The following is a 26,303-nucleotide window of genomic DNA, read 5'->3' as shown; positions in this document are numbered from 1 at the left end:
ACAAACACAGACACGGAAGCTTTCGTTCCTAGTGTCTCCACTCTGCGTTACAGCCAATCGCCTGCAGTTACAGGCGCGAGACCGACAGAGGGCGCTGGAGACGCGCGAAAAATGCCACGAAATGTTATTATTTAAGTCAATTTATCTAAATCTATTAATTATGAAGCCAAGCATTACATCCACAAAATGTTTACTTTTCATATCTTACATATTTACAAGAACAAATAACAAGTGGGCTGCTCAATTATAGCTAGTATACTATTCAAGGTACAACTTTATGGTCGTACACTAGAGTTATTCATGTTCAACTCAAATGGGACATTGCTCTGAATGTCTAATGTTTGACAGCTATCGCTTATTATCGAGGAAGTCAAATCATTCCACTCCATGTCATTCAATCCGGAAGTAAATCCAGAGTGGACATTCTTTTGTCGTCTGAAAATATCTATGCCTGACATTCCACAACAATACCTAACCGAGGACGCACCTGATTGGCTGAAAGCGAGCGCGCCGAACGAGTGAAGTCATCGATGTTTCGAAGTGTTGTTTTTCTCACCAAACTGTCAAAATATATTCAAACAAGCTGAACGTTGTGCTCATTTACCTTGTCTTATTTATTTTTAACAATATAAACGATTTTTATAAATAAATTGTGTGTAGGCCCAATAAAAAATATAATTAAAATATAAATAAATAAACATATTTTTTCCCCAGCTCAATACAAAAGTGATAATGTCTTCCGTCTTGAAAATGTTCAGATAAACTTACTAACCGCATATACTCAGACTGCTTTGGACATGTAATTAGACAGATGTAGTCATTTCTCCTCCTGGGGAATCTGTGGCTGGAATAACTAGGAACAGGAAACTGGCCTCTCCAGCAGATAAAAATACTAGAGCTGTGTGTGTAAAAATAGCGAAGTGTCACTGAATCACACTGACCTTCAGATCTAAGGAAGAGCTCGAGGCTCTTCTCACAACCTGACATTTGTCTAAAAAAGTTCCTTCCCATAATAGCGACAGCTGCATCTAGAAATGACCCCGTTCATTAATGTGAGCTTTGGCGCCACCTTGATGTCACCAACAATAATGTCAAGCAATTTAAGGAGAAAACAGCCTTGAAGTGTGTTAAAGGTGCAGTGAGCGATTTCTGAGAAGCCCTGTTGATATTTGACATCATCCGTGCCCAAAAGGATCACACCGCTATCTTGATAGCTATGCAAAACAGGCACCTCCCCCCTAATGAGTGGACACGCCCCTTAGTGCTGATTGGCCATAAGTGTATTTTGCTGATTCTGATCCACTTTCAACAGCGAAGAAAGTTTTTAGAAAAAAATAATAATAGTAGGCTAATAATAAATTAATAAATAAATAAAATAAAAAATAAATAAATAAAAAATGTAAACGAAATGGTAATGTTAAAAAATACGCAAATTTAGCCAAAAAGACCATTTAATGAAAAAAAGATTTAAGACAATTAAAAAAAAAAAAAATTAATAATATTAATAATAAATTAATTAATTAAAAATATATTAATTAAAATGGAAACAAAATGGCAATATCAAATAAATACGCAAATTTAGCCAAAAAAGACTATGAAAAAGAAAAAAAATTAATGAAAAAAAGATTTGATAATTAAAAAAAATAAATAAAAATAAATAAATTATAAATAAAAAAACGTTAAAAAAATACACAAATTTAGCCAAAAAGACCATTTCATGAAATAAAAAGATTTAAGACAATTAAAAAAAAAAAAAAAATTAATAATATTAATAATAAATTAATTAATTAAAAATATATTAATTAAAATGGAAACAAAATGGCAATATCAAATAAATATGCAAATTTAGCCAAAAAAGACTATGAAAAAGAAAAAAAATTAATGAAAAAAAGATTTGATAATTAAAAAAAAAAATTTAAAAAAAATAAATTATAAATAAAAATAAAATAAAATAAAAAAACGTTAAAAAAATACACAAATTTAGCTAAAAAGACCATTTCATGAAATAAAAAGAGTTAAGACAATTAGAAAAAATTGTAGAAAAAAATAATAATGGTAATGTAAAAAAAAAAAAAAAAAAAAAAACAATGTATACCTCCCCCCTAATGAGTGGACACGCCCCTTAGTGCTGATTGGCTATAAGTGTGTTTTGGTGCTGATTCTGACCCACTTTCAACAGCGAAAAAAGTTTTTAGAAAAAAATAATAGTAGGCTAATAATAAATTAATAAATAATTAAAAATAAATAAATAAAAAATGTAAACGAAATGGTAATGTTAAAAAATATGCAAATTTTGCCAAAAAAACATTTAATGAAAAAAAGATTTAAGACAATTAAAAAAAAAGTTTTTTTTAAAGAAATAATATTGGTAATTAATTAATTAATTAATTAAAAATGTATTAATTAAAATGGAAACAAAATGGCAATGTCAAATAAATACGCAAATTTAGCCAAAAAAGACTATGAAAAAGAAAAAAAAATTATGAAAAAAAGATTTGATAAGAAAAAAGAAAAAAGAAAATAATAGTAATAATAAAATAAAAAAATAAATAATAAATAAAAAACGTTAAAAAAATACACAAATGTAGCCAAAAAGACAATTTAATGAAATAAAAAGAGTTAAGACAATTAGAAAAATTGTAGAAAAAAATAATAATAGTAATATAAAGTATATAGTAATAGTGGACACGCCCCTTAGTGCTGATTGGCTACAAGTGTGTTTTGGTGCTGATTCTGATCCACTTTCGACAGCGTTTCTCAGAAATCGTTTACTGCACCTTTAAAGTCCCCCTGCAGTCAATAACTGTATCACTTATGGTGCGTTCCCACCAGACGCAAATTAAACGTTTCGTGCCAGTGATTTATATGTTAAGTCAATGCAAAGACGTGAATAGACATTCTGCGGCGCGTTCACCAATCCGGAGCTTGCTCTAGTAGTGACAACAACGAGGCCAAATCACATGTGGATACCCAGAGCTGTACGTACTAGGAAACAGGAATAAAAAGGATCTTGCTTGGAAGAAAGTGAGTGAGGAGTTCGGACAATCTGGTAAGTTGTAAAAAACGCTCTTTACTCAATTTGAGCTCTACATAGGGTGATTGGGACACTTTTTGCCATTGAGATAACTTAGAAAAAGTGTCCCAATCACCCTGAATTCACCCTATTGAGACTACAAGCTAGCTAAAGCCAGCAAATTGAGCTTATTCGCCATATTTTAAAACAATCCATGTCAGCCATTTCGCAACGAGACGAGCCGCTGGCAGAAGCCCCTCCCATGACGCAAATTCGCGTCTGTTGTGAAGTGAATTTCACACGCGAATGAAGCGAGTAAAATTTAAAATGTTTAAGCGTCCAACTACGCGCGAATAGTGCGCTTTATTCGCTTCATTTGCGTCTGGTGTGAACGCACCATTAAAGTCTCCCTGTGGCAGGGATGGAAATTAACTTTTTTGTCCACCGGCCACTGTGGCTGGTGGATTTCAAAATCTACCAGCCACTCAATGTTTTTACCAGCCATTTCTTGTTTTTAACCGACAATGTGTAACTGCATGTGAAAATTAATACTACAAGCTCTACAATACTTGAGCAGTTTATTTAATCTCAAGTCTCAATGAAATACTGGCATTTTCTCTTTCTCTCTTATACACACACAAACCATGAACTGATATTAATTTAATTAAATGAGTAGGGCAGATTAATGGATGTGGCATTTGGATGATTCGTGGTCTTTTATGGCTTCCAGTTTTAGGTTTTTAGTCCCAACAATGAAACTATTAGTTTTGGCATCTTCTGAAGCGTGTTGACGACACACTAGGGTCGCCACCTTCAGTGTGGCAAAATAAGGGACATCCATTCACGACAATATAACATTTTTTTATTATTTTACATTTGATTATTTTATTTATTTCTAAAGCCTATTTGGTGCACTTTAAAGGGATAGTTGACCCAAAACTAAAACATTCTGTCATCATTTACTCTCCCTCATGATGTTCCAAACCTGTATGAGTTTCTTTGTTCTGCTGAACACAAAAGAAGATATTTTGCTGAAACTTTGTACCCAGGCTGCTTTGGGGGCACCAATGACTTCCATAGTAGGAATGAATCTTCCAATGTGTTCAACATAACAAAGAAATGTGTACATGTTTGGAACAACTTGAGGGTGAGTAAATGATGACAGAATTTTCATTTTTGGGTGAACTGTCCCTTTAAGCAGTCATTCTGAACCACTAATCACTTTTTTGACAATTCTGAAATTCAAAATTGTTAAATTTTGTATTAATTTACTTAAATTTTGACTGTTATTATGTAATTATTTGTCCCATTTTTATCTAAATATTATTTTAATAAATGGCAAACTTTATATGGCAGGATTATTTATTATGTATGATTAAAATTATACATTAATAATAACATTAATTAGGCTATAATCTATTAATTAACCTGTCTAAAAATATATAATAATTCTGTCTGCCAAGCTCTGATAATGTATGGAATATTATATAAATATATTATCCATTTAAAAAAAAACAATAGACCTATACCTTGTAACAAGTACAATTCGGTGCTGCTCCTTTAAGGGGGAAGGCACTTATTTTACTCACTCGCTGAGTGGGCAGTCCTTAGATGGAGCACGAGCTGTGAGCTGCATGTATGCTTTATATATTTCTGTTGCTCTTTATCGTTTATTTTTCCATTCAATAACGCTGTTGTCAGTGAAGTGTTGCAAACTAACGTTACCCCATTAGTGCATGGGAATGGCGCTGATAATAAACCCCATGTGAAACGTCAGATAGCCTGCCTACGTGAGTTTTGCTTGCACTTGGCTGAAGCCATTCGGTCCAGCTATCCGGTCTCTCACTGGTCTCTCACTGCTGCTGCTTTAAGTCAGTCAGTCTGAGCAACTGAAATGCTTCTCATAAAGTGTGCAGTTCGCCTGAGGTTCATCACGAGTTACTGGACAGACCCATTGATACCTTTTTTTCTATTCAGCCCTATATCTGGAGATCCTCTTGCGTTCAAACGGTGGATGCGACGCGAGCTCGATATGTCTTTAAAAAACCGCGCACGTTTCCAGCGCATGTTCTCGAGACTCCGCCGCTATGGCAATAAAGCCGCTTAACGCAACCACGCGCAAATTAACTTCTCTACTGCATATTGTGAATTTGATTTGTAACGGCACATTTCTTTTTGAAGGTGTGACTCCTCTAAAAGTGTCCGCCGTCCAGCTGAAACAGTCGGCTATGCTATTTTTATTTACCCGCCACGGTGGCCGGTAGGTGAAGCGAATCTACCCGCCACAACACAAAATCACCCGCATTTGGCTGGTGGCGGGTGCTAATTTCCATCCCTGCCCTGTGGTGAATAGCGAATTAAGTTTTGGCAGCGGCTATATGCACCAAGTACTAGATTCTATTTACACTCAGTGAAAATAAATTGTTCTTAGCGATAGATGATATTTACATTAAGTGCAATAGCATACCAAGTTGATATATTATATTTACACCATATAAAAGTAGCAGTTCTTTGCAATATGTGTAAATAGCAATTTATACTTTATTTTGACAGATACATAGGCTACTATTTGCACCTCAGTATTGTTGTACATTAACGGGATGCAATAATAACAGTGTAAAGATTATATTTATTAAAATTATTAAATGGATGCTGCCTTAATGGGACAATAAAAGCCCTCACGACCCCTAACCCTAACCAATAAATGTTTTTATTATTATTACACATTTAGTTATGCACTTTATTTCCATATTTAGAACATTTCCTTAATTTTTATTGAAAGTAAATGCATTTCTGTTGTGATTTGTGATGAGAAAAGAGATAAGAACAAACTCTGCACAAGGCGGATTCGAACCCATGTAAATCGCGGCAAAATCGAGATCCATTAGATACACACTTTACTGATTGCACCACTGAAGACTATGAAATCTAAGTGCTATTTTTAGCCCAACCAGGCATTGTTAGGCGGAGCTAGTACAAACAGTACTTGTACTTGGTGTGAATAGACACTCCGTTAAGTTTTTAATGTTGTTTATATGTCTGTGGTGTTTTTAATGTGCTTTAAGACAACCCATGTGCAAATTCATAAGTCGTCAGCATTGTTGAGTATTATCTCCTTAAAACTGCAGTGAACCAAACACAGTCTCAAAAACATGGTTTTAAATCACCTGCGTTTCTTACATCACAAACTACCTTGTAACCAATCACGTCACGATGGGGGCGGAGCTTTAGCATATCATTAACTATTCTTTAAGGCTGTGAAGTCTCAAGAGAAGCCGGTTATCCTGGTATATCTTTCTGATGATATGGTACATTTAGCAATATAGCGGGTGTATTACACTATATTGCCAAAAGTTTTGGGACGCCTACCTTTACATGCACATGAACTTTAATGACATCCCATTCTTAATCCGTAGGGTTTAATATGGAGTCGGTCCACCCTTCACAGCTCTAACAGCTTCAGCTCTAATGGGAAGGCTTTCCTCAAGGTTTAGGAGTGTGTTTATGGGGATTCTTCTAGAAGCGCATTTGTGAGGTCAGGCACTGATGTTGGACGAGAAGGCCTGGCTCTCAGTCTCCGCTCTAATTCATCCCAAAGCTGTTCTATCGGGTTGAGGTCATGGACTCTGGGCAGGTCCAGTCCAGTTCCTCCACACCAAACTCACTCATCCATGTCTTTATTGAGCGACGGGGCAGGAAGGGGCTGGGACAGGACAGGGGCCGTCCCCAAACTGCATGAAATTGACCAAAATGTCTTGGTGTGCTGAAGCATTAAGAGTTCCTTTCACTGGAACTAAGGAGCCAAGCCCAACCCCTGAAAAACAAACACACACACACCATAATCCCCCCTCCACCAAACTTTACACCTGGCTCAATGCAGTCAGGCAAGTCCCGTTTTCCTGGCAACCGCCAAACCCAGAATCGTCCATGGGATTGCCAGACAGAGAAGCGTGATTGGTCACTCCAGAGAACACGTGCTCTAGAGTCTAGTGGCGGCACGCTTTACCCCACTGCATCCCACGCTTTGGTGATGTAAGGCTTGGATGAGCTGCTCGGCCATGGAAACCCATTCCATGAAGCTCTACACACTGTTCTTGAGCTCATCTGAAGGCCACACAAAGTCTGTAGATATTGACTCTGCAGAAAGTTGGCGACTTCTGTGACCCTCAGCATGCGCTGACCCCACTCTGTGATTTTTTGTGTCTAAGTGGCTGTTGTTCCCAATTGCTTCCACTTTGTCATAACACCACTAACAGTTGAGCGTGGAATATTTAGTAGTGAGGACTTATTGCACAGGTGTGTGTATATATGAGTTCCCATGCTTAATTCTGAGTCAAGACTTTATTTCAGAGTCAATCAGACGCATTCTCTCACACACACACACACACACACACACACACACACACACACACACACACACACACACACACACACACACACACACACACACACACACACACACACACACACACACACACACACACACACACACACACACACACACACACACACACACACACACACACACACACACACACACACACACACACACAGTAAATGACAGCAGTCTTATCAGGGCAGTGAGTTGGAGTTAATTTTATTAGTGTTATACTGAGTTAAGCTGCTCAAAATGAATGTTTTAGAAGCATAATGCAAACACTCTACTCCTTTTAGAGTCTTTTTCAGTCTATTAAAACGACCATGACATTCAAATCGACTTACTTTGTTAAAGAAAAATAAGAAAATATAATTGACAGTACATTTAGGCACACCGCTGACACATACTATACACCAATATGCACAGTTCATTTTCATAGATTCATACAGACGGGGATTCAGAAAATCAAACGAGGAATCGGAAACGTTTGTATCAACCATTGAGTGAATTTAAAGGGGAAGTGTGCTCCTGTGTGACTCGACCAATCGCAGCAGAGTTTAGCTTCTCAGTGCCAGCCAATCACAGAGGAGAATGAGTAAACCTGCTCGACACTGCCCAATCACAGCAATAAAATAAGAGCAAAGTTCAATTAAGAGTGTAAGTGCTATTTTTATTTTAAAACACACACTTAGTTCTTGTCTATTCACATGAATTTCTGCTGATCTGAACCAGGTCTCGAGGATGAAGCTCATGAAACCAGACAGGTTACATTCAGTCCAAAATATAAATAAATTATATATTTGTGTACAGACAAATTTAGTTTTTTTCTGCTCCAATTCTCATTACTTAAGTTGAAAGAAAAATCAAATTATTACATAACTTGAAAATAACTTAATTTGTACTTGTTTAATAGTTTACATGATAATTATTATATTATCTTTTTATGGAAGCTTTTTGCCACGACAAAATAAAACATTTTAAAAGATAATTGTGACTTTTTCTTTTTTTTTGTGAATTGTGAATCTCATAATTCTGACTTTTTCTTGCAATTCCAACATTATAATTCACAATTCCGATGTTAACTCGCAAATCCGACGTTATAACTCGCAATTCCGACGTTATAACTCGCAATTCCAATGTAAACTCGCAATTCCGACGTTATAACTCGCAATTCCAACGTTATAATTCACAATTCCGATGTTAACTCGCAATTCCGACATTATAACTCGCAATTCCGATGTAAAACTCGCAATTCTGACGTTATAACTCGCAATTCCGATGTTAACTCGCAATTCCAACGTTATAATTCACAATTCCGATGTTAACTCGCAATTCCAATGTTAACTCACAAATCCGACGTTATAACTCGCAATTCCGATGTTAACTCGCAAATCCGACGTTATAACTCGCAATTCCGACGTTATAACTCGCAATTCCGATGTTAACTCGCAATTCCGACGTTATAACTCACAATTCCAACATTATAACTCACAATTCCGATGTTATCACTCGCAATTCCGACGTTATAACTCACAATTCCGATATTAACTCACAATTCCGATATTAACTCGCAATTCCGACGTTGTAACTCAATTCCGACTCAATTCCGACTTTATAACTCACAATTCCGACGTTATAACTCGCAATTCCGACATTATAACTCACAATTCCGATATTAACTCGCAATTCCGACGTTGTAACTCAATTCCGACTCAATTCCGACTTTATAACTCACAATTCCGACGTTATAACTCACAATTCCGACGTTATAAGTCACAATTCCGATGTTATAACTCACAATTCTGACGTTATAACTCGCAATTCCGACGTTATAACTCAATTACGACTCAATTCCGATGTTATAACTCAATTACGACTCAATTATGACGTTATTACTCACAATTCCAACGTTATAACCCGCAATTCCGATGTTAACTCACAATTACGACGTTATAACTTAATTCTGACGTTATAACTCACAATTCCGATGTAACTCACAATTCCGATGTTATAACTCGCAATTCCGATTTTATAATTCGCTACTGTGACTATTTAGTTTATATCTCGTAATTCTGAGGAAAAAAAAGTCAGAATTGTGAGATTTTTTTTTTTTAATTCTGTGGCGGAAACAAGCTTCCATAATTTTTATATATATATTATTACATAATAATTTATTTAAATTGTAATCTGTATTTATTTCACACCATAGTAATGAGAATTAAAAAAGGAAACGTGCTTAATCGTCATGAAAATGTTACAATGCAAAAAAATGCAAAATATAACTGATGTACATTTACTCAATGGTGAAATATGACCCGTGCATGTTTTTGCAAAGTGTAGATATTTCATAAGTGTGACTGGAGAGTGTTTAACCTGTGTGCTCTAACGCCAGATGACCTCTGACCTCCGCTTGCATGTTTTGAGCCTCTTAAAATGTGCTTTCACTCGTTCCTAAAAAGCGAAACACGCCGAAATCCATCGTCCAGAAAACGGCGTGTGACGAAACATTAAAAACTAAACGCATCCCCAACACAAACATAAAAGCCAGACTTATAAAACAAGTCCTTTAAAACAAGCCATTTACAACAACGGAATGTTCCGGTGGTTTTCCAAGGGTTTCGTGTGGTTTTGGATTCGCTTCTGAAATTCTTCACTCGAATATACTTGAAAACTATCCCATACACGATTATTATAGAACATGCATTGAAGAAACATATTGCACAAAAATGAATAACATATTCTCTGATTGTGGGCAGAGGTGTGTGTGCAGGAGGGCGCGTCCGTGTGTGTGTGTTTGAGGGGAAGCTACGTCTACAGCACACGTCTCTTGGTCTTGGATTTAAGGCTGACTCTATATCTCACGCAAACAGTCTTCAGCTTTGGACAGTTGCAGTTTAGTGCTACACTTGCTATTCTAAAATAAAGTACTTTTAAAAAACAAAACACGTGTACACGAGCCTCCTCTGGATTGAGTTATAAAAACAGGACAGACACACACACACACACAAACATCGGCTCACTAGAGACAGGTACATTCGTTTAAAGCACATCTCCGTATGCGCAAACACACGCAATTTGATTTCCACCATCTCCGTCCTCCTTTGATGTGTTTGAGGGCTTAAGATAATAATTTTAATATTACATATAGGTGAAGTGCTGAGGGGCGTGGCCTGTTTTACACCCCACCCACTTCATGCAACCGATTGGTTTGCAGGATAACATTATGCCTATTTCAGTTTCAGTGCCACAAAATGTCTGCAAATGATCATAATACATTGCTGCTGACCCTTGTCATACGGTTCTGCTTGTGATGAGTGTTAAGGTGCATAGGTTGGTTCGGTCACCATACTGTATTCATGATGAGGTGACCACTGCCGTTTACAAAAACCCCAAATAAACCCCCCCAAAAAATCGTATGTATCTACACAGTGTCATCCAAACAAACATAGAAACGGAGAGAACGATCGCTCAGTGTTCAGTCTTTCATAGTGGTTCAGAGGTGACCGAAGTGTCGGACAGTGCGCTTTCATGATGGTAAAAATGAATCCTCTATGCTACGGCCGTGTCAATGCAGTGCTTTAAACGAGAACAGCCATGAGGCACTAAGAGGGAGGCGTGTGTTCGAGCGTTTACCACCGCCGCCGCAGCATCCGGTCTGGAGAACCACGCGCGCCCCTGTGGCGGGTCGGCGGCCGCTGACTCCTCCCCCTCTGCATCGGCGGGAGAATCGTCCGTCTGTCACCTCTTGTGCAAGCTGCGCAATTTTTGTGAATATTTTAGTACGCGCGGGGAGCGCGAGTGGAGCTTCACGAACAGATCGGAGAACCTGTACTGAGGAAACAAGGTCTCCAGGAAGCCCTCTAGAAAGACGTAGACCAGCCGCCGGTTCAGGGATTGGTGCTGGAACATTTCGAAGACACGCAGGATGCCCTTGCGCGTGGTGTCCGCCCCGATGATGTGCTTCAACTCATCTGGTGGGAGAAGAAGAGAGTTTCAAGTTTATTGGTATAGCGTAGAGCTGCATGATTAATGGCTAAAAGATCACAATCTTGATTCAAACACCCATGCAATCTCATTTCTAAATGACAGCGATTCTCCTGTGTCTATAAAACCTTTGACAAAATCACACACATTCAAATCTGTGTTTGTGCTAGCGCTGTGAGTCATTAAATCATTCATTCAAGAGATTCGTTCAAAAACGCTGATTCATCCGGTAATGAAACAAGTGAAGTCTTTATGAGTGAGTCATTGAATCATTCATTCAAGAGATTCGTTCAAAAACGCTGATTCATCCGGTAATGAAACAAGTGAAGTCTTTATGAGTGAGTCATTGAATCATTCATTCAAGAGATTTGTTCAAAAACGCTGATTCATCCAATAATGAAACAAGTGAAGTCTTTATGAGTGATTAATTGAATCATTAATTCAAGAGATTTGTTCAAAAAACGCTGATTTATCCACTGTTGAAACACGTGAAGACTTTATGAGTGAGTCATTGAATCATTCATTCAAGAGATTCGTGCAAAATATTGATTCATCCGGTAATGAAACAAGTGAAGTCTTTATGAGTGATTAATTGAATCATTCAGTCAAGAGATTTGTTCAAAAACACTGATTTATTCACTATTGAATCATGTGAAGACTTTGAGTGATTCATTGAATCATTCATTCAAGAGAATTGTTTAAAAACGCTGATTTATCCACTATTGAAACAAGTGAAGACATTGAGTGATTTCTTTAATCATTCATTTAAGAGATTCATTCAAAAAAGCTGATTCATCCAGTAATGAAACAAGTGACGTCTTTATGAGTGATTCATTGAATCATTAATTCAAGAGATTCGTTAAAAAACGCAGATTTATCTAGTAATGAAACAAGTCTTTATGAGCGAGTCAATGAATAATTAATTCAAGAGATTCATTCAAAAACACAGATTCATCCAGTAATGAAACAAATGACGTCTTTATGAGTGAGTCATTGAATCATTCATTCAAGAGATTTGTTCAAAAACGCTGATTTATCCGGTAATGAAACAAGTGAAGTCTTTATGAGTGAGTGATTGAATCATTCATTCAAGAGATTTGTTCAAAAACGCTGATTTATCCAGTAATGAAACAAATGACGTCTTTATGAGTGAGTCATTGAATCATTCATTCAAGAGATTTGTTCAAAAACGCTGATTTATCCAGTAATGAAACAAATGACGTCTTTATGAGTGAGTCATTGAATCATTCATTCAAGAGATTTGTTCAAAAACGCTGATTTATCCGGTAATGAAACAAGTGAAGTCTTTATGAGTGAGTGATTGAATCATTCATTCAAAAACGCTGATTTATCTAGTAATGAAACAAGTGACGTCTTTATGAGTGAGTCATTGTATAATTAATTCAAGAGATTCATTAAAAAACGCTGATTCATCCAGTAATGAAACAAGCATTTGAGTGAGTCACTGAATCATTCATTCAAATTTTTTTTTTTTAATAATTCAGATTAATTAAGCATTTAAAATAGACTGCAGCAATTCACATTTTGTCAGAACCTCTAGTAAATGACGTTATTTTGTTCAGTTTGTTCAGAATCGTGTGAGAATCATGATCTCCATTTGAAACAAAAGTGGTGATTCTCCATTTATCCAGAGTGGTGCAGCTCTAGTATAGCTCTTTCTATAATACTCATTGTGTGTACCTGGCATGATGCCCAGGAGTGTGGTTTTGGCGGCGACCCGCGTCCTCATACGGAGGCTTTTGTCTCTGCGTGGCGGCGTCTCGGCGAGAATCCCGTTCGGCCAATAAGAGTCTCTGTGGAGTCAAAAACCCAGTCAGAAGAAGAACCACAACCACATATATCTGAACATTGGCTGTAATCATCACCTGAATCTCTTCACATAATCAGACACTTGCTCAGGCGAGGTCATTAAGTCGACGTGATCCACAATTTTCCTGCAATGAAGCAAAAGCAATTGTTCTGCGTTGAACAGAGAGGAGAGATGCAAGTCATACTGCGTGCAGGTACACGTGTCCATCGCACCTGTTAATCGTGTCCCCATACGTGGCTTTGATGAGCTGCTGGAGGAGGTTTTTAATGTTTCTCCGCAGCCACTGGTTTCTCTCCTTCAGGTCAAACACCTCGTCCATCAACAGCAACATCACCCTCAGAGGAATATTATCATCCACCTGTGCAACAAACAACATTTATGAAGCTCACAGCTCGACTCGAAAATATGATATAATTAGACCACATGTGCAAAGTCACTGAAACAATCATCAATAAATAGGGATGCTAATTAATCTGGGTAAAAAAGGTGACAAACCCCTACAGGAGGGCCTGAGGTTCAGGAAGACTTATTTTATTTTATTATAAATGTCACCTTTAAAATGTGGATTTACAGTTGATTTTACAGTTTTTTCAGACCACATTGACACTGTTATTATGGCATTCAATTTGACTATGCAATATTGATAATAAAAAAATATATATTATTATTATTGTATTACATTATAAAAGTAAAAAATAATACATTAATATGCTTATAATACTATTGTATTGTAAAATAAAATGTTTTTATTTAAAAACAATATTAAGTATTATTATAATTTTAATAAATAATAAAAATGAAAATAAAGTATTTTAGAAATGTTAAAATCATTTCAGAAATAAATTACTATGGTAATAATACTATTGTACTGTAAAATAAAAAAATAGTATTTAATAATAATAATAATAATTATTATTATTATTATATTAAATTATACGAATTGTAACTAATATAGAAATACCTTACAATGGTAATAATATTGTACTGCAAAATTATTTAATAATATTAATAAGAATAAATATTTTATTATATTGTAAAATAAAAAAAGTATTTAAAAACAATATTAAGCATTATTATAATTTTTATAAATTATAAAAGTGAAAAAGTATTTTAGAAATTAAAACCATTTAAGAAATAAATTACTATGGTAATACTATTATACTGTAAAATAAAAAAAATTGTATTTTAAATGATATTAAATGATACAAATTTTAACTAATATAGAAATACTATGCAATATTGATAATAAAAATAAAAATTATTATTATTATTTTATTACATTATAAAAGTTAAAAAATAATACATTAATATGCTTATAATACAATTATATTGTAAAATAAAAAAAAGTATTTAAAAACTTATAAAAGTGAAAATAAAGTATTTTAGAAATTAAAAAATCATTTAAGAAATAAATTACTATGGTAATAATACTATTATACTGTAAAATTAAAAAATAGTATTTTAAATGATACAAATTTTAACTAATATAGAAATACCTTACAATGGTAATAATATTGTACTGCAAAATTATTTAATAATATTAATAATAATAATAAATATTTTTTTTAATTAAAAAAGAAGTACATTAATACTACTGTACTGTAAAATGAAAAAGTGAGTATTAAATAACATGAATAATAAGAAATAATATTTTATTAAATTATAAAAATAAATACATTGCAGTGGTAATATAGTACCGTAAAATAAAAATTTGTATATAATAAAAAGAAAAATATTTTATTAAATTATAAAATTTAAAATCAATGAAGAAAGGCATTACTATGGTAATAATACCATTGTACTAAAATAAAATATTATGTATTTAATAATAATAATAATAATAATTTTAATTTGAAAACACTTTCATCATATTTATATTGCTTTTAAACATTAAACCATAAAGCTTATACTAGAATTGCTTATTATAATAATTCAAATAACTGTCATTATTTATATGAATCATATAAAAGCAACAATCCTCTTGAGGCAGTGTTGGAGTGGCCGAGTTTCTGATGTGATGTTGACTCACGTTGTCGTCCAGCTGGGCCGAGACGCGGCAGTGTTCGGGATCGATGTCCGACTTCTGCATTAACGGAGGCACCTGTGGAGCAGACGCATCTGGAGCTCATGACATGCATCCACTGATTAAAGTGCATATATTCAAATAACGCCAGTCGAGCGCAAATACTTTGCCTACATGTATCCGTATTTTGCACCTGCTCATCTATATAGGCATGTGAAATTACTGACTAAAGGCAGAGACAAAAACAGGCTAAATAAAGTCAACATGTAAAGCGTCCAGTTTTTCAGGTCTTCTCGCTGTGTTCTGTGATTCTCTAGACGTGCTCTACCTTAAATATGGATTGTTTAATATCCTGGCCAAGTTTCTTAATATCCTGGCCCATGTCCGCCGAGACTTTGGACACTCCCTCGGCCAGGCTGTCCGGCAGTGACTTCACGGCATTGGACACATTCCGCATGGAGCTCCGGAGAGGATTCACAAACGTGTCCATCTGTCCGAGTCCAGAGAACAGGACAAATTTACAAAAACTGCCAATCCCATCAGAAAACACCTATGCCGCTCCCCTCTGGATGAAAACATTGGGTTGCGTTCACGCTGACAGCAATTAAATCCCTGTTAGTCGCTAGCTGGTCTTCTTACTGAACTGCAGTATCCAACTGTATCAAGACGTGGATCAAGGGAGCTTAATTGTCTTTGCCACGGCTAATTAACTTAAACCTGCTCAACTTTCCCGCTCCACCAGTGGTTCCTCATGTTGTTGCTGAATCGCCAACTCTCATTGAATTGAATGAATTTTGCTAACTCCGAATCAGTGTCACTTTAGTCTGTCTATCTCTCCATCCGTCTATCAATCCATCAAAAGTGTGACAAGAATATCAAAGCCGACATTTTGTTATAGTCTATGGTTTATTTGAATGATATAATGAGTAGTTTTGCATGATCACTTAAAATATTTACAAGCATTACTTTATTTTGGTTGCAAAAATATACACCTCTGTTTAAAAACAATTGGGGTCAGTAAGATTTTTTCAGCAAGGATGCGTTCAATTTAGTACATTTATGTCACAGAAAATTAATGAAATGTTCTTTTGAATTGTCTATTCATCAAAGAGTCCTGAAAAAAATGTATCACGGTTTCCACAAAAATATGAATAATAATCATAAATGTTTCTTTCATATTAGGATGATTTCTGAAGGATCATGTGACACTGAAGACTGGAGTAATGATGCTGAAAATTCAGCTTTGATCACAGGAATACATTTAAATTTGACTATATATATATATTCACATAGAAAAACGTGATTTAAATTTTTACTGTATTTTTGATCAAATACATTTTGATTAAAAAAAAGACTTCTTACTGACCACATAACTTTTGAACAGTAGTGTATGGAGGTAAACACTGATGTTTTATGTTGGTGCATTAAAATAAAAATGGATAAATATGATTCTTCCTTGCGTTTATTTGGTGAAAAACATGCCTTGTTCATATCAAGATAGTTCTGGCTATTTAGAAACATAGCATATTATCTGTATGTGTTGTTTCTCACCTTGCGTGCAAAGTCCCCTTTGCCTTTGCTGTACGCTTTGTTTTCCAGGAAGTCATAGACGTAGGGTATCAGCATGGGACAGGCTTTCACCATCTCAGGATTCAACAGCAGCTGTAATAGATTCAGCTCTCAGCACACCTGGATCAAAACATCCGAGCTAGCAGAACCCAAAATAAACACACATCCTCGTCTAACCCACCTGTAAATATGAGTTCAGGTCCTTCTTCCTTTTCTCCAAAAACTCCCTGTCCATGTTGTTAAAGGTCTTTTTGCCAGGAAGCCTGAGGATCGGACCAAGGCTCTCAAACTAAAGATAGGAAACAGATCTCAGCAAACTCCATAAAAGCCATTTAGGTCAGAAAACGAAATTGTTCACACCGACGGCCCACATTTTTAGGCATATCCAGACTAACATGGAATCTGTGTTTTACACTTCCTCCATCCATTGCATGTAAATATTGTGGCTAGTTAATGATGATTTAAATGACCAATATGAGTAAAGTCCACATCGCTGTTTAACATACACTGCCTGGCCAAAAAGTGATTATTATGTTATGTTTCAAGCATGTTATATGTTTGGAAACAGTTTTTCTAACCTTAATTGGTGGAGTGTGTAGCTTTTCATTTCTTAAACAACCATGTAGGAAGACACATCGGGCCCTGTTTTAACGATCTGAGCGCACGGCGCAGGTGCACTTAGGGCGTCTGAATACACTTTTGTTAGTTTAACGATGGAAAAAATGGTTGGGGCGCCCAGCGCATGGTCTAAAAGGGTTGTACCTAGTCTCTTAATGAATCATGGGTGTGTTTTGGGCGTAACGTTCAATAAATCAGTCTCATCTCCCATTCCCTTTAAAAGCCATTTGCGCTTGCACCATGGTGGATTCACTATTTACATGGTGGGATTTGCGAGTGGAAAGACTGAACGCTTCTCCAGAGAGGAGTCCTTTTATTTTTAATATTTTAGGTGCATATTATTAACACTAATTTACAACTTTAATTAACACAAAAAATACTGCGCTATTGACTTTAGAGCAGGTTTTGTTGGTCAGTCGTTTTCAGTTCCTCAAAATAGCAACACACAAACAATGCGCCTGAACACACCTGGTTTTCAGACCTGACGCCCATGGGCAAACAGATGGCGCGAGTGCATTTTCTATTTAAGCAACATTGCGCTGGACGTGAAAATGATAAATGAGTCAGGCTGAGATTAGCAAAAAAACACTTGCGCCTGGCGTCGCATTGCGCCGAGTGTATGATAGGGCCCTAAATGGCCGTATTGCAGGATGACAATGTCAAGATTCATCAGCTCAAACTGTGAAAGAACGGTTGTGAGGGAGAGTGAAGAATCATTTTCACACATGAACTGAACCTTAAATTCATTGAAAGTATTTGGGATGTGCTGGAGGAGACTTTACAGAGTGCTGGACTTGATGCAACTCTTGATGGAAATATCATCACAACATTTATTTTTAATCAAGGCCATCCTGGAATACGGCCATTAAGTGTCTTCCTACATGGTTGTTTAAGAAATGAGAAGCTACACACTCCATTAATGAGGGTTAGAAGAACTGTTGGCAAACATGTAACATTAGAGAAACATAAATAATCACATTCAAAAAAAAAAATTCAAAATGAGAGTGGTTGTGGTGAAATGGCATTATTGTAAATTAAGCACACTTCACCCCCAAATTCACATTAATGGAAAAAAAACTAACATTTATTACAATTATCAAGAATTTATACATCAGGTTGGTTTGTTGTACTTCAAGTTATACAGATTTTTTTCCTTATTATTTTTTACTATGTAAAACATTTAAAAACGTGTTATCATGTAAAATGTAAAAACATTAGGTCTGGGCAAATTAACGTGTTAACGCGGGCGATACATTTTTTTTTCAGTTTAACGCATTAAAAATATTTAACGCAAATAACGCAGCGTCCGTTTTTATATCCATTTTTGCTTAGCGTTACATGATCACGCTCCTATTCATGTAAATGCTTCCAAGCGCGACAAGACACAAGAGAACGCGCTGTATGTCAATGTCCTGTGTGTGTGGGTGTGTGTGTCAATGTCCTGTGTGGGTGGCTGCGTCTCGTCAGCTAATCGAGGGACACTCTTACACACACACACACACACACACACACACACACACACACACACACACACACACACACACACACACACACACACGCACACACACACACTCGACGCATAGACAGACTCACGTCAGTCTCCTGCTCACATCGAGTTCTCTTTTGCTCATGAACAAACAATGACAACAACACAGAGAATGTTTTCTCATATTAGGAGTCTTAAATTAGTTAAATAACGTCTTAAATGAACTTAAAGAGTTGTAAGGAAATGAGATGCATGTTCGTCAGCCGCCGTTCTTAAAGTGACAGGAGCACTGATGATGATGTCATTAATGTTCATCAAAGAACAACAGGAACAGAGAAAATTGTATCTTTAATGATGATTCATCTAGATTTCATTTATTATTTATGCAGTTAAGAAAGGTGTTTGATAACTATTACATTTCTGTATATGTCTAACAGGGAAGGCACAGGTAAAAATTACATTTATTATGATGGATTTATTTAAAGATTGTTTTAAGGTCACTTAAATTAAAAGTTGTTTTTTAAAGCCTAATAAATGTTGAAATTGGGAGCTTTCAGTTATACTGTAATGTAACGTCATTAATGTTTCATAGAGACATCAGTATCAGTGATACTGGCCTTCATTCTTAAAAAGATGCCATTACAACACATATTTAAAATATACTGTCTTTAAATTGTTTCTACATTAATTTGGAGAGTCACTGAAATATTACAATATCAAAATATTAAAAACTCGCGATTAATTACAGAATTAGTTATTTTTTTTATCGATTCCCAGCACTAAAAAACATACATAGTAAAATCTTGTTTAAAAATTATATAATAAATATAAATAAATTGTTAAAAAAAATTTATCTGCATAACTATGGGTGTTTACACGACAATGTACTAAAAACAGATGACAACGTTGTCAAAACAACACACAAATCTGCGAAAATGACAAAAAATGCTGACTTATGCATGCCAGACCAGTAGATGGCGATGTCACCTTGTCAAGAAACAACCCACGATGTCGTAATACACATAAGTGAACGTGTGACGCCACCGTTTTCCCAGATTCTCGTTTTTTTTGTTGTTTACGTGGAAACGGTAAAAGTATTGTTTTCAAAACCTTGCTTTTTGAACCATACCCCTTTCAAAAGCTTGCGTTTGCAGACCCCCAAAAAATCACTGTTGTGTAAATAAATAGGCAAAACGCATGAAAAGTTCTACGTTTTCAGTTGAAATGTGTCGTGTAAACACCCTTAAAGGCAGTACAACACTCTATAATGTACATTTATAGGTAAAATTCTTCATCTTTCCCCTCGATTCTCTCACCTGCTCTGTGATGCGCATGTGGAAATCGTGAAAATCGCTGTAGCGGCGGTACGTCTTCCAGATGTCCTCACTGCCGTCGGAGTTCCTGCGTATGACGGTGATGGTGTAGAGGGCGTACGTCTTCCCGTGATCGTTACAAACGCCTGCCATAGGAAGTTGGTTTAGAAAAGCATCAGCTACAGCGAGGTAGGAGCGATGGAAATGAAGGTGCAAGAGCCGGCGGAGGGGAAGAGAACAAGAACGACAAGGCAGACATACAGCAGAGAGAGGACGACAGAAGACAAAGCGACAGACAGGGAAAGAAAATGAAGGTAAGAAAATGAAGAAATAAAGTTGATGGAATGATAGTATCACAGAATAAGAATGAAAACAAAGTGGCAGGAAAAGTGTTGCATCCTTCAAATAAATGAAGCTTGGAAATGAGAAGTGATGACTAGAGAAGAAAGGAACACTGAACATCTCTTTAAAATCACAGACTTTTACCCTTTACGTAATTACTTGCATTCAACTAAACAGCTCATCCAACTGAATCAAATAGAAATCTTCAGGTGAAAGTAGGTCATATTTCACCCCAAAATCAAAAAGGAAAGAATATATTATACATTAAGAAGATGAAGCTTATTTTAGGACCATTAAGATATTTGTGACACTATTTTCATGACATTAAGGAACTAAAAAATGCACATTGCCATCATTTTCTTTACCAATATTATTTGTTTGATATTAGGGTGAAATATGAGCCGGTTATATCTCATTAGATTCACCTCTGCATATTGTTGTAAATATATGCAATGCAAGACACAAGCGATTGATTAACCACATCTCGACCATGCTGATGCAAGTTTTTGTCCTGCCATGATGAGTGATAAGCAACAGGACAGAAATGACTAGACGCTTCGTGCCTGGATAGGACACAATGTGTCCAAACTCGTATTTGTATCTTTTAAAATGGTTGATACCAGGTACAATCCTCACCTGTATCAGAGATAAAGGCATGAAGCTGAGCAGACTCGTCCACGCTCCCGCTGCTGAGATCATCTAATGACTACAAACACAGACATTCATTAGAAACAAATCAAACACATTCAGCACAATATATGTAGAGATAGGCTTTAATGAACATACTAAATTAATGCTTCCTGTTGGAGACCCGTTGAATGACTCTGGAGAAACAGAGAAATATTAATTCATTTTATGCTACGTTTACACTAATCGAGATACATTTGAAAACGCATCTTTTTCTCTACGATTATGGCCGCACTAAAGTGTTTTCTGGGAAAATGTTGCTTTTTGACAACACTCTCCGAAGTGGACGAATTTGAATATTTAGTTTTCGTGTTGTAGAGTCATTTGAAAACGATGATGCATGTTTAGTCATGTGATACATATCGTACCAAGAGATATCTATGTTTATACCTGTGCTATTCACTTTCACATAGTTGATAGGGGTGTTGAAATTAATCGTTTCTACGATGCATTGTGATGCAGGTGACTCTTTTGCAACAGACCATAATCGATTATAGCCGTTATACCCTACTAACGTTCCTCTGACGTCATTCGTCGCATATGTGCTTGTCGCGCTAGCGTAAAATGGCGGAAGGAAGGCGGAAAAACAAAAGTGAGTAATAAAAAAAATGCACCCACTATTTTAATATTTACAGAGCGTGAGCATGCAAGTGTGTGTGTGAGTGTGTGTGTCTGTGTGCAAGTGTGTGTGTGTGCGAGTCTGTGTGCAAGTGTGTATGTGCGTGCGAGTGTGTGTGTGCAATTAAGTGTGTGTGCGAATGTGTGCGTGCACACATGCGAGTGTGTTTGCACGAGCAAGAGTGTGAGCATTATTGTAACTCAAGTACACTGTGCAAGTGTGTATGTGCGTGCGAGTGTGTCTGCGTAGGAGTGTGTGTCTGCATGCAAACGTGTGTGCACAACCATGCGTGAGCCCGCCCTGCGTGAGCATGCAAGTGTGTGTGTCTGCATGCAAGTGTGTGTGTGTGAGTGTGTGCGTGCGAGTCTGTGTGCAAGTGTGTATGTGCGTGCGAGTGTGTGTGTGCAATTAAGTGTGTGTGCGAATGTGTGCGTGCACACATGCGAGTGTGTTTGCACGTGCAAGAGTGTGAGCATTATTGTAACTCAAGTACACTGTGCAAGTGTGTATGTGCGTGCGAGTGTGTCTGCATGCGAGTGTGTGTCTGCATGCGAACATGTGTGCGCAAACCAGTGTGTGTGCACGTGCAAGTGTGTGAGCATTATTGTAACTCAAGTACACTGTGCAAGTGTGTATGTGCGTGCGAGTGTGTCTGCGTAGGAGTGTGTGTCTGCATGCAAACGTGTGTGTGCAAACGAGTGTGTGTGCGAACGTGTGTGCACAAACCAGTGTGTGCACGTGCAAGTGTGTGAGCATTATTGTAACTCAAGTACACTGTGCAAGTGTGTATGTGCGTGCGAGTGTGTCTGCATGCGAGTGTGTGTCTGCATGCGAACATGTGTGCGCAAACCAGTGTGTGTGCACGTGCAAGTGTGTGAGCATTATTGTAACTCAAGTACACTATTTGACAGTTTCATGTGTTTTAGTATTTACTAGTGTTTGTTAGCTCTAAATGCTCCTGTCGTCTGCTGTGTTGGGACTTGAGTTGTGTTTGATGTTTGCTACATTCAGGAAGTGTACTTTCTTGGAGCAGATAAAATAAAAAAGGAGTTCATATATCAGACTGCTTGTATTCATTGACGAAAATGGCGTTGAGATGCATCATGATATCGAATCGTTGACATGACAATCATAATCGAATTGAATCATGAGACTAGTGAAGATTCACACTACTAACTGTTGTTAAAGATAAATGTTACTTTGTACAATCTTCATATTACATTTATGCCAAGATGACAAAAAATGTACTTACAATGCTCTCATGTTTTGACCCTAACCCAATTGTGTTTTAGACCATACATGGAGTGGAGATTGAGTGCGACCTGAATGCATCAGTAAGTGGTGAGATGTTTTGCTAATAAAATGATTGTGCCAGAAGAATAACATGAGAAATGTAGTATGCCTGGTCTCTTGGTATCATCTCAGCGAGCTTTAATGATGTTTTCACATGTGCATTAAGATCCACTTCCAACGTTTTAGTGTGGATGACAAACTTTTGGAAAACGCTTTGAAATGTTCAAATGTATCCGGGTTAATGTAGACGTAGCCTTAGGAGACGATGCGTAAACAGACTCATTCATGACAGATCTGAGATCAGATCTGACCGCGTGTGGGTTTCTCACCTCCGTCCCCATCATCAGATCCCCTGTAACTGGGTTCCTTCAGCATGTCCAGCTCGGCCAGCATCCGCACATACAGCGGGTGCTGCCTAAAAGACGGGTAATACCGCTCATCCTTCAACATCATATCATACACCTAAAAAACACAGTGAGCTCAGTTAGTGGGCTTTTGTTTGTTACACTGGTCAGAATACACAAATCACACATATATGCACAGAAAACTGACCTTTCTCTGGATCTCATCAAATATCTCAGGTGTGGGATCCTCTTTGCTGAGTTTTTGAGCCAGTCTGGTTACGGCTGCTTCATCCACCTGCACCCTAGGAGAGGCCTGATTGGAAAAAGAACATGTCAATCATCACTTCAAGGACAGGAATCTGACATGTAATGAATGAGGTGGGCGATCTGACCAAAATCTTATTTCACAATATGAGAACAATATTTCATATCTTCTAAATAATGAAGAAAGAGAGAGAAGATTTACATACTACAATATAGGGCTGGACGGTATATCGAGTTTGTATGGTATATCGATATATTTTTTAGAAACGATATGAAATGAGGCAATACCGTTTATATCGATATACAGTAGTTTGATACGAGCACATCTGAAAAATAGCAGAGTATGGAGTTGTGGAGCAACTATGCAACCAGAGCTGTTCGGACCAATCAAATTGTCAGGGCGGGCTTTACACGATGATGGACAGATGATCACAAGTAACGTAATCATCCACGTCACCAAAGAGCGCTTGGGTTGAATTAATTTACTAAACAGAGAACTTGTTCGTATATGCCTTCACCTTTACTATTTCTCTCAAAAATGATGATCGTGTTGGTAAGTGTATCCTTACATACTTTTTTACAACACCGGCAAAGATCGTTTACACTCATCTTCTTCTTCTTCCAGCGTGCAGACAGTTGAGTTCTGGTGACAATCTGTATATTGCATAGCCATGGGCGTCGGAACCATTGTATATGGGTGGGACAAGACCCTTATTTCCACTTTTCTACTATTTTCTTAATTTTTATTGAAAATAAATGCCTTTCCGATCTGATATGTGGTGGGAAAAGGGAGTAGAGTGAGTTCGGCAAAAGGCGAATTCGAACCTTGGGTCGATTTGCGTCAAAACTTGATGCCATGCGTCTTACCTAGGGTTGGGTACCGAAATCCGCTTCCAATATGGCACCGGTACTTATATAACCGGTATGTACCGGACCGAATCAGAACGCAGATTTCGGTGCCAAAATTTAAACGTGCTTTCGCGCTTTGGCTGGCACCGAGCCAGAGACAGACGCTCAGCGCTGTTCACATCACAACTCATGACAACTATTCAGTGTTTTCAACGACATCATGTTTATTTCAGGTTTCAGACATTTAAATGCTCATAAGTAGGCTAACGTTACTAGCAAAAAACACACACTGATGTCTATGAAAGCGGCAATGACAATCCTTTCAGACGGTTATAATTTGACTAACGTTACATGTTTTATTCACATCAGATACATGCACATTATATAGTAACTATATCGTTTACTCTATTCTTCTTCCAGTTCACTGGTCACTTACTTTCATGTATTTCGTAAGACGAGAATGAACTCAAGTGTTGTAAATCTGACAGATCCGATTCTGAGGCGCAAACTAACATGGCGTCGCCCATAGCGCTTTATAGATCAACTAACACACATTCACTCACACATTTGAACATCAGATAGTTCGTGGCACAGTTAAGAAGTTGGTGAATATTTTGAATAAAAAGAAAAAACAAAATAAATCCCATACAGCTGAGCTGTCAGCTCTATTGCGGCTGCTGTGTGTCATGTGAGAAACATAACGCGTCGTCATGGAAACATTAAGGCGATGCGTTCTAAAATATTTAGCCAAAGAATATAATCATATTTCAAAATAAAGCTGAAGCTCGAAGCTGGTTTGTAGCATACCAAGAATACAGACTAGGCCTACTGCTGTTATTAATGTAACTGTTATTTAGAGTTATATTAGGCTTGTTGTAGTTGGGTTAGGTGGCTTAGGTTTTACTGTGAATTTGTAAATAAGTCAATTATAAATTGTAAATTACAAATTTACAAATTTATTAAAAAACAAGTAAATTGTTTTGTATTTATTTATATTCATACATTTAAGTATACATTAAACTTTAAATAAATGGTTCAATTTAAATAAAAAAATAAAAAGCCATTTAATGTCATCCACCTTGTTTTGTGGCCTTTTTTTTTTTTTTTAAAGTATCGGTTCAGGCACCGTTTAGGCACCGGAACCGTTTTAAAAGTATCGGTTTGGCACCGGAATCGAAAAAAACCCAAACGATACCCAACCCTAGTCTTACCCCTACACTATTGCCACTCTCAATGATACAGTGATTTCTGTAATTTTGTCTGGCCAAACCAGACATTTGGTAAACAAGGCGGTATATTTGTACTTAATGTGAAAGGCATCTACTCCAGTAAAATTGTTCTGAGAGACGATCCACCCACATTTTTTTTGCTTCTGACGCCCATGTGCATAGCCTACATTACATTCACTGGATTTGTTTTACAGATTTGACATTGTTTTTAGGGCATCATTGGGAAGGATGTGAAATAAAATTAATTACAGATTAAAAAAAAAATCCAAATAGAAAAACGTAGAAAATACCGGGATATATGCTGTGTATTGCCATTCAACCAAAAAATACAGAGATATGATTTTTTTGGCCATATCGCCCAGCCCTACTACAATATAAATGATTCAGCGAAATCTGTAACAATAGACACTTTATATCTTTGCTTGCCACAATATATATAGTTTTACCCGCCAGGCCCTACA

General features: G+C 36.7%; 1 protein-coding gene across 3 annotated transcripts in view; it reads right to left on the bottom strand.

Annotated features, from left to right (window-relative positions):
- Window positions 1-10,990: 10,990 nt before the first annotated feature.
- snx13 (sorting nexin 13) overlaps window positions 10,991-26,303 on the bottom strand; it is a 46,081-nt gene continuing 30,768 nt past the window's right edge. The window contains exons 14-26 of one of the 3 annotated variants that reach the window (XM_079829839.1): window positions 23,709-23,813; window positions 23,486-23,618; window positions 21,344-21,381; window positions 21,194-21,263; window positions 20,219-20,394; window positions 16,980-17,087; window positions 16,781-16,891; window positions 15,558-15,719; window positions 15,236-15,307; window positions 13,419-13,564; window positions 13,262-13,330; window positions 13,077-13,189; window positions 10,991-11,362 (exon numbers count right to left, since the gene is read on the bottom strand). In XM_079829839.1, coding sequence (XP_079685965.1) covers window positions 11,130-11,362; window positions 13,077-13,189; window positions 13,262-13,330; window positions 13,419-13,564; window positions 15,236-15,307; window positions 15,558-15,719; window positions 16,781-16,891; window positions 16,980-17,087; window positions 20,219-20,394; window positions 21,194-21,263; window positions 21,344-21,381; window positions 23,486-23,618; window positions 23,709-23,813 — 1,536 coding nt within the window. In that variant the 3' untranslated portion in view covers window positions 10,991-11,129. The remainder of the gene's footprint in view (window positions 11,363-13,076; window positions 13,190-13,261; window positions 13,331-13,418; window positions 13,565-15,235; window positions 15,308-15,557; window positions 15,720-16,780; window positions 16,892-16,979; window positions 17,088-20,218; window positions 20,395-21,193; window positions 21,264-21,343; window positions 21,382-23,485; window positions 23,619-23,708; window positions 23,814-26,303) is intronic. The other 2 variants (XM_079829840.1, XM_079829841.1) reach the window with 2 other exon arrangements.

Source organism: Gobio gobio (genome assembly GCF_949357685.1).
Source record: "Gobio gobio genome assembly, chromosome: 11".
NCBI classification, from domain to species: domain Eukaryota; kingdom Metazoa; phylum Chordata; class Actinopteri; order Cypriniformes; family Gobionidae; genus Gobio; species Gobio gobio.
This window is presented reverse-complemented; position numbering and strand designations above follow the sequence as displayed.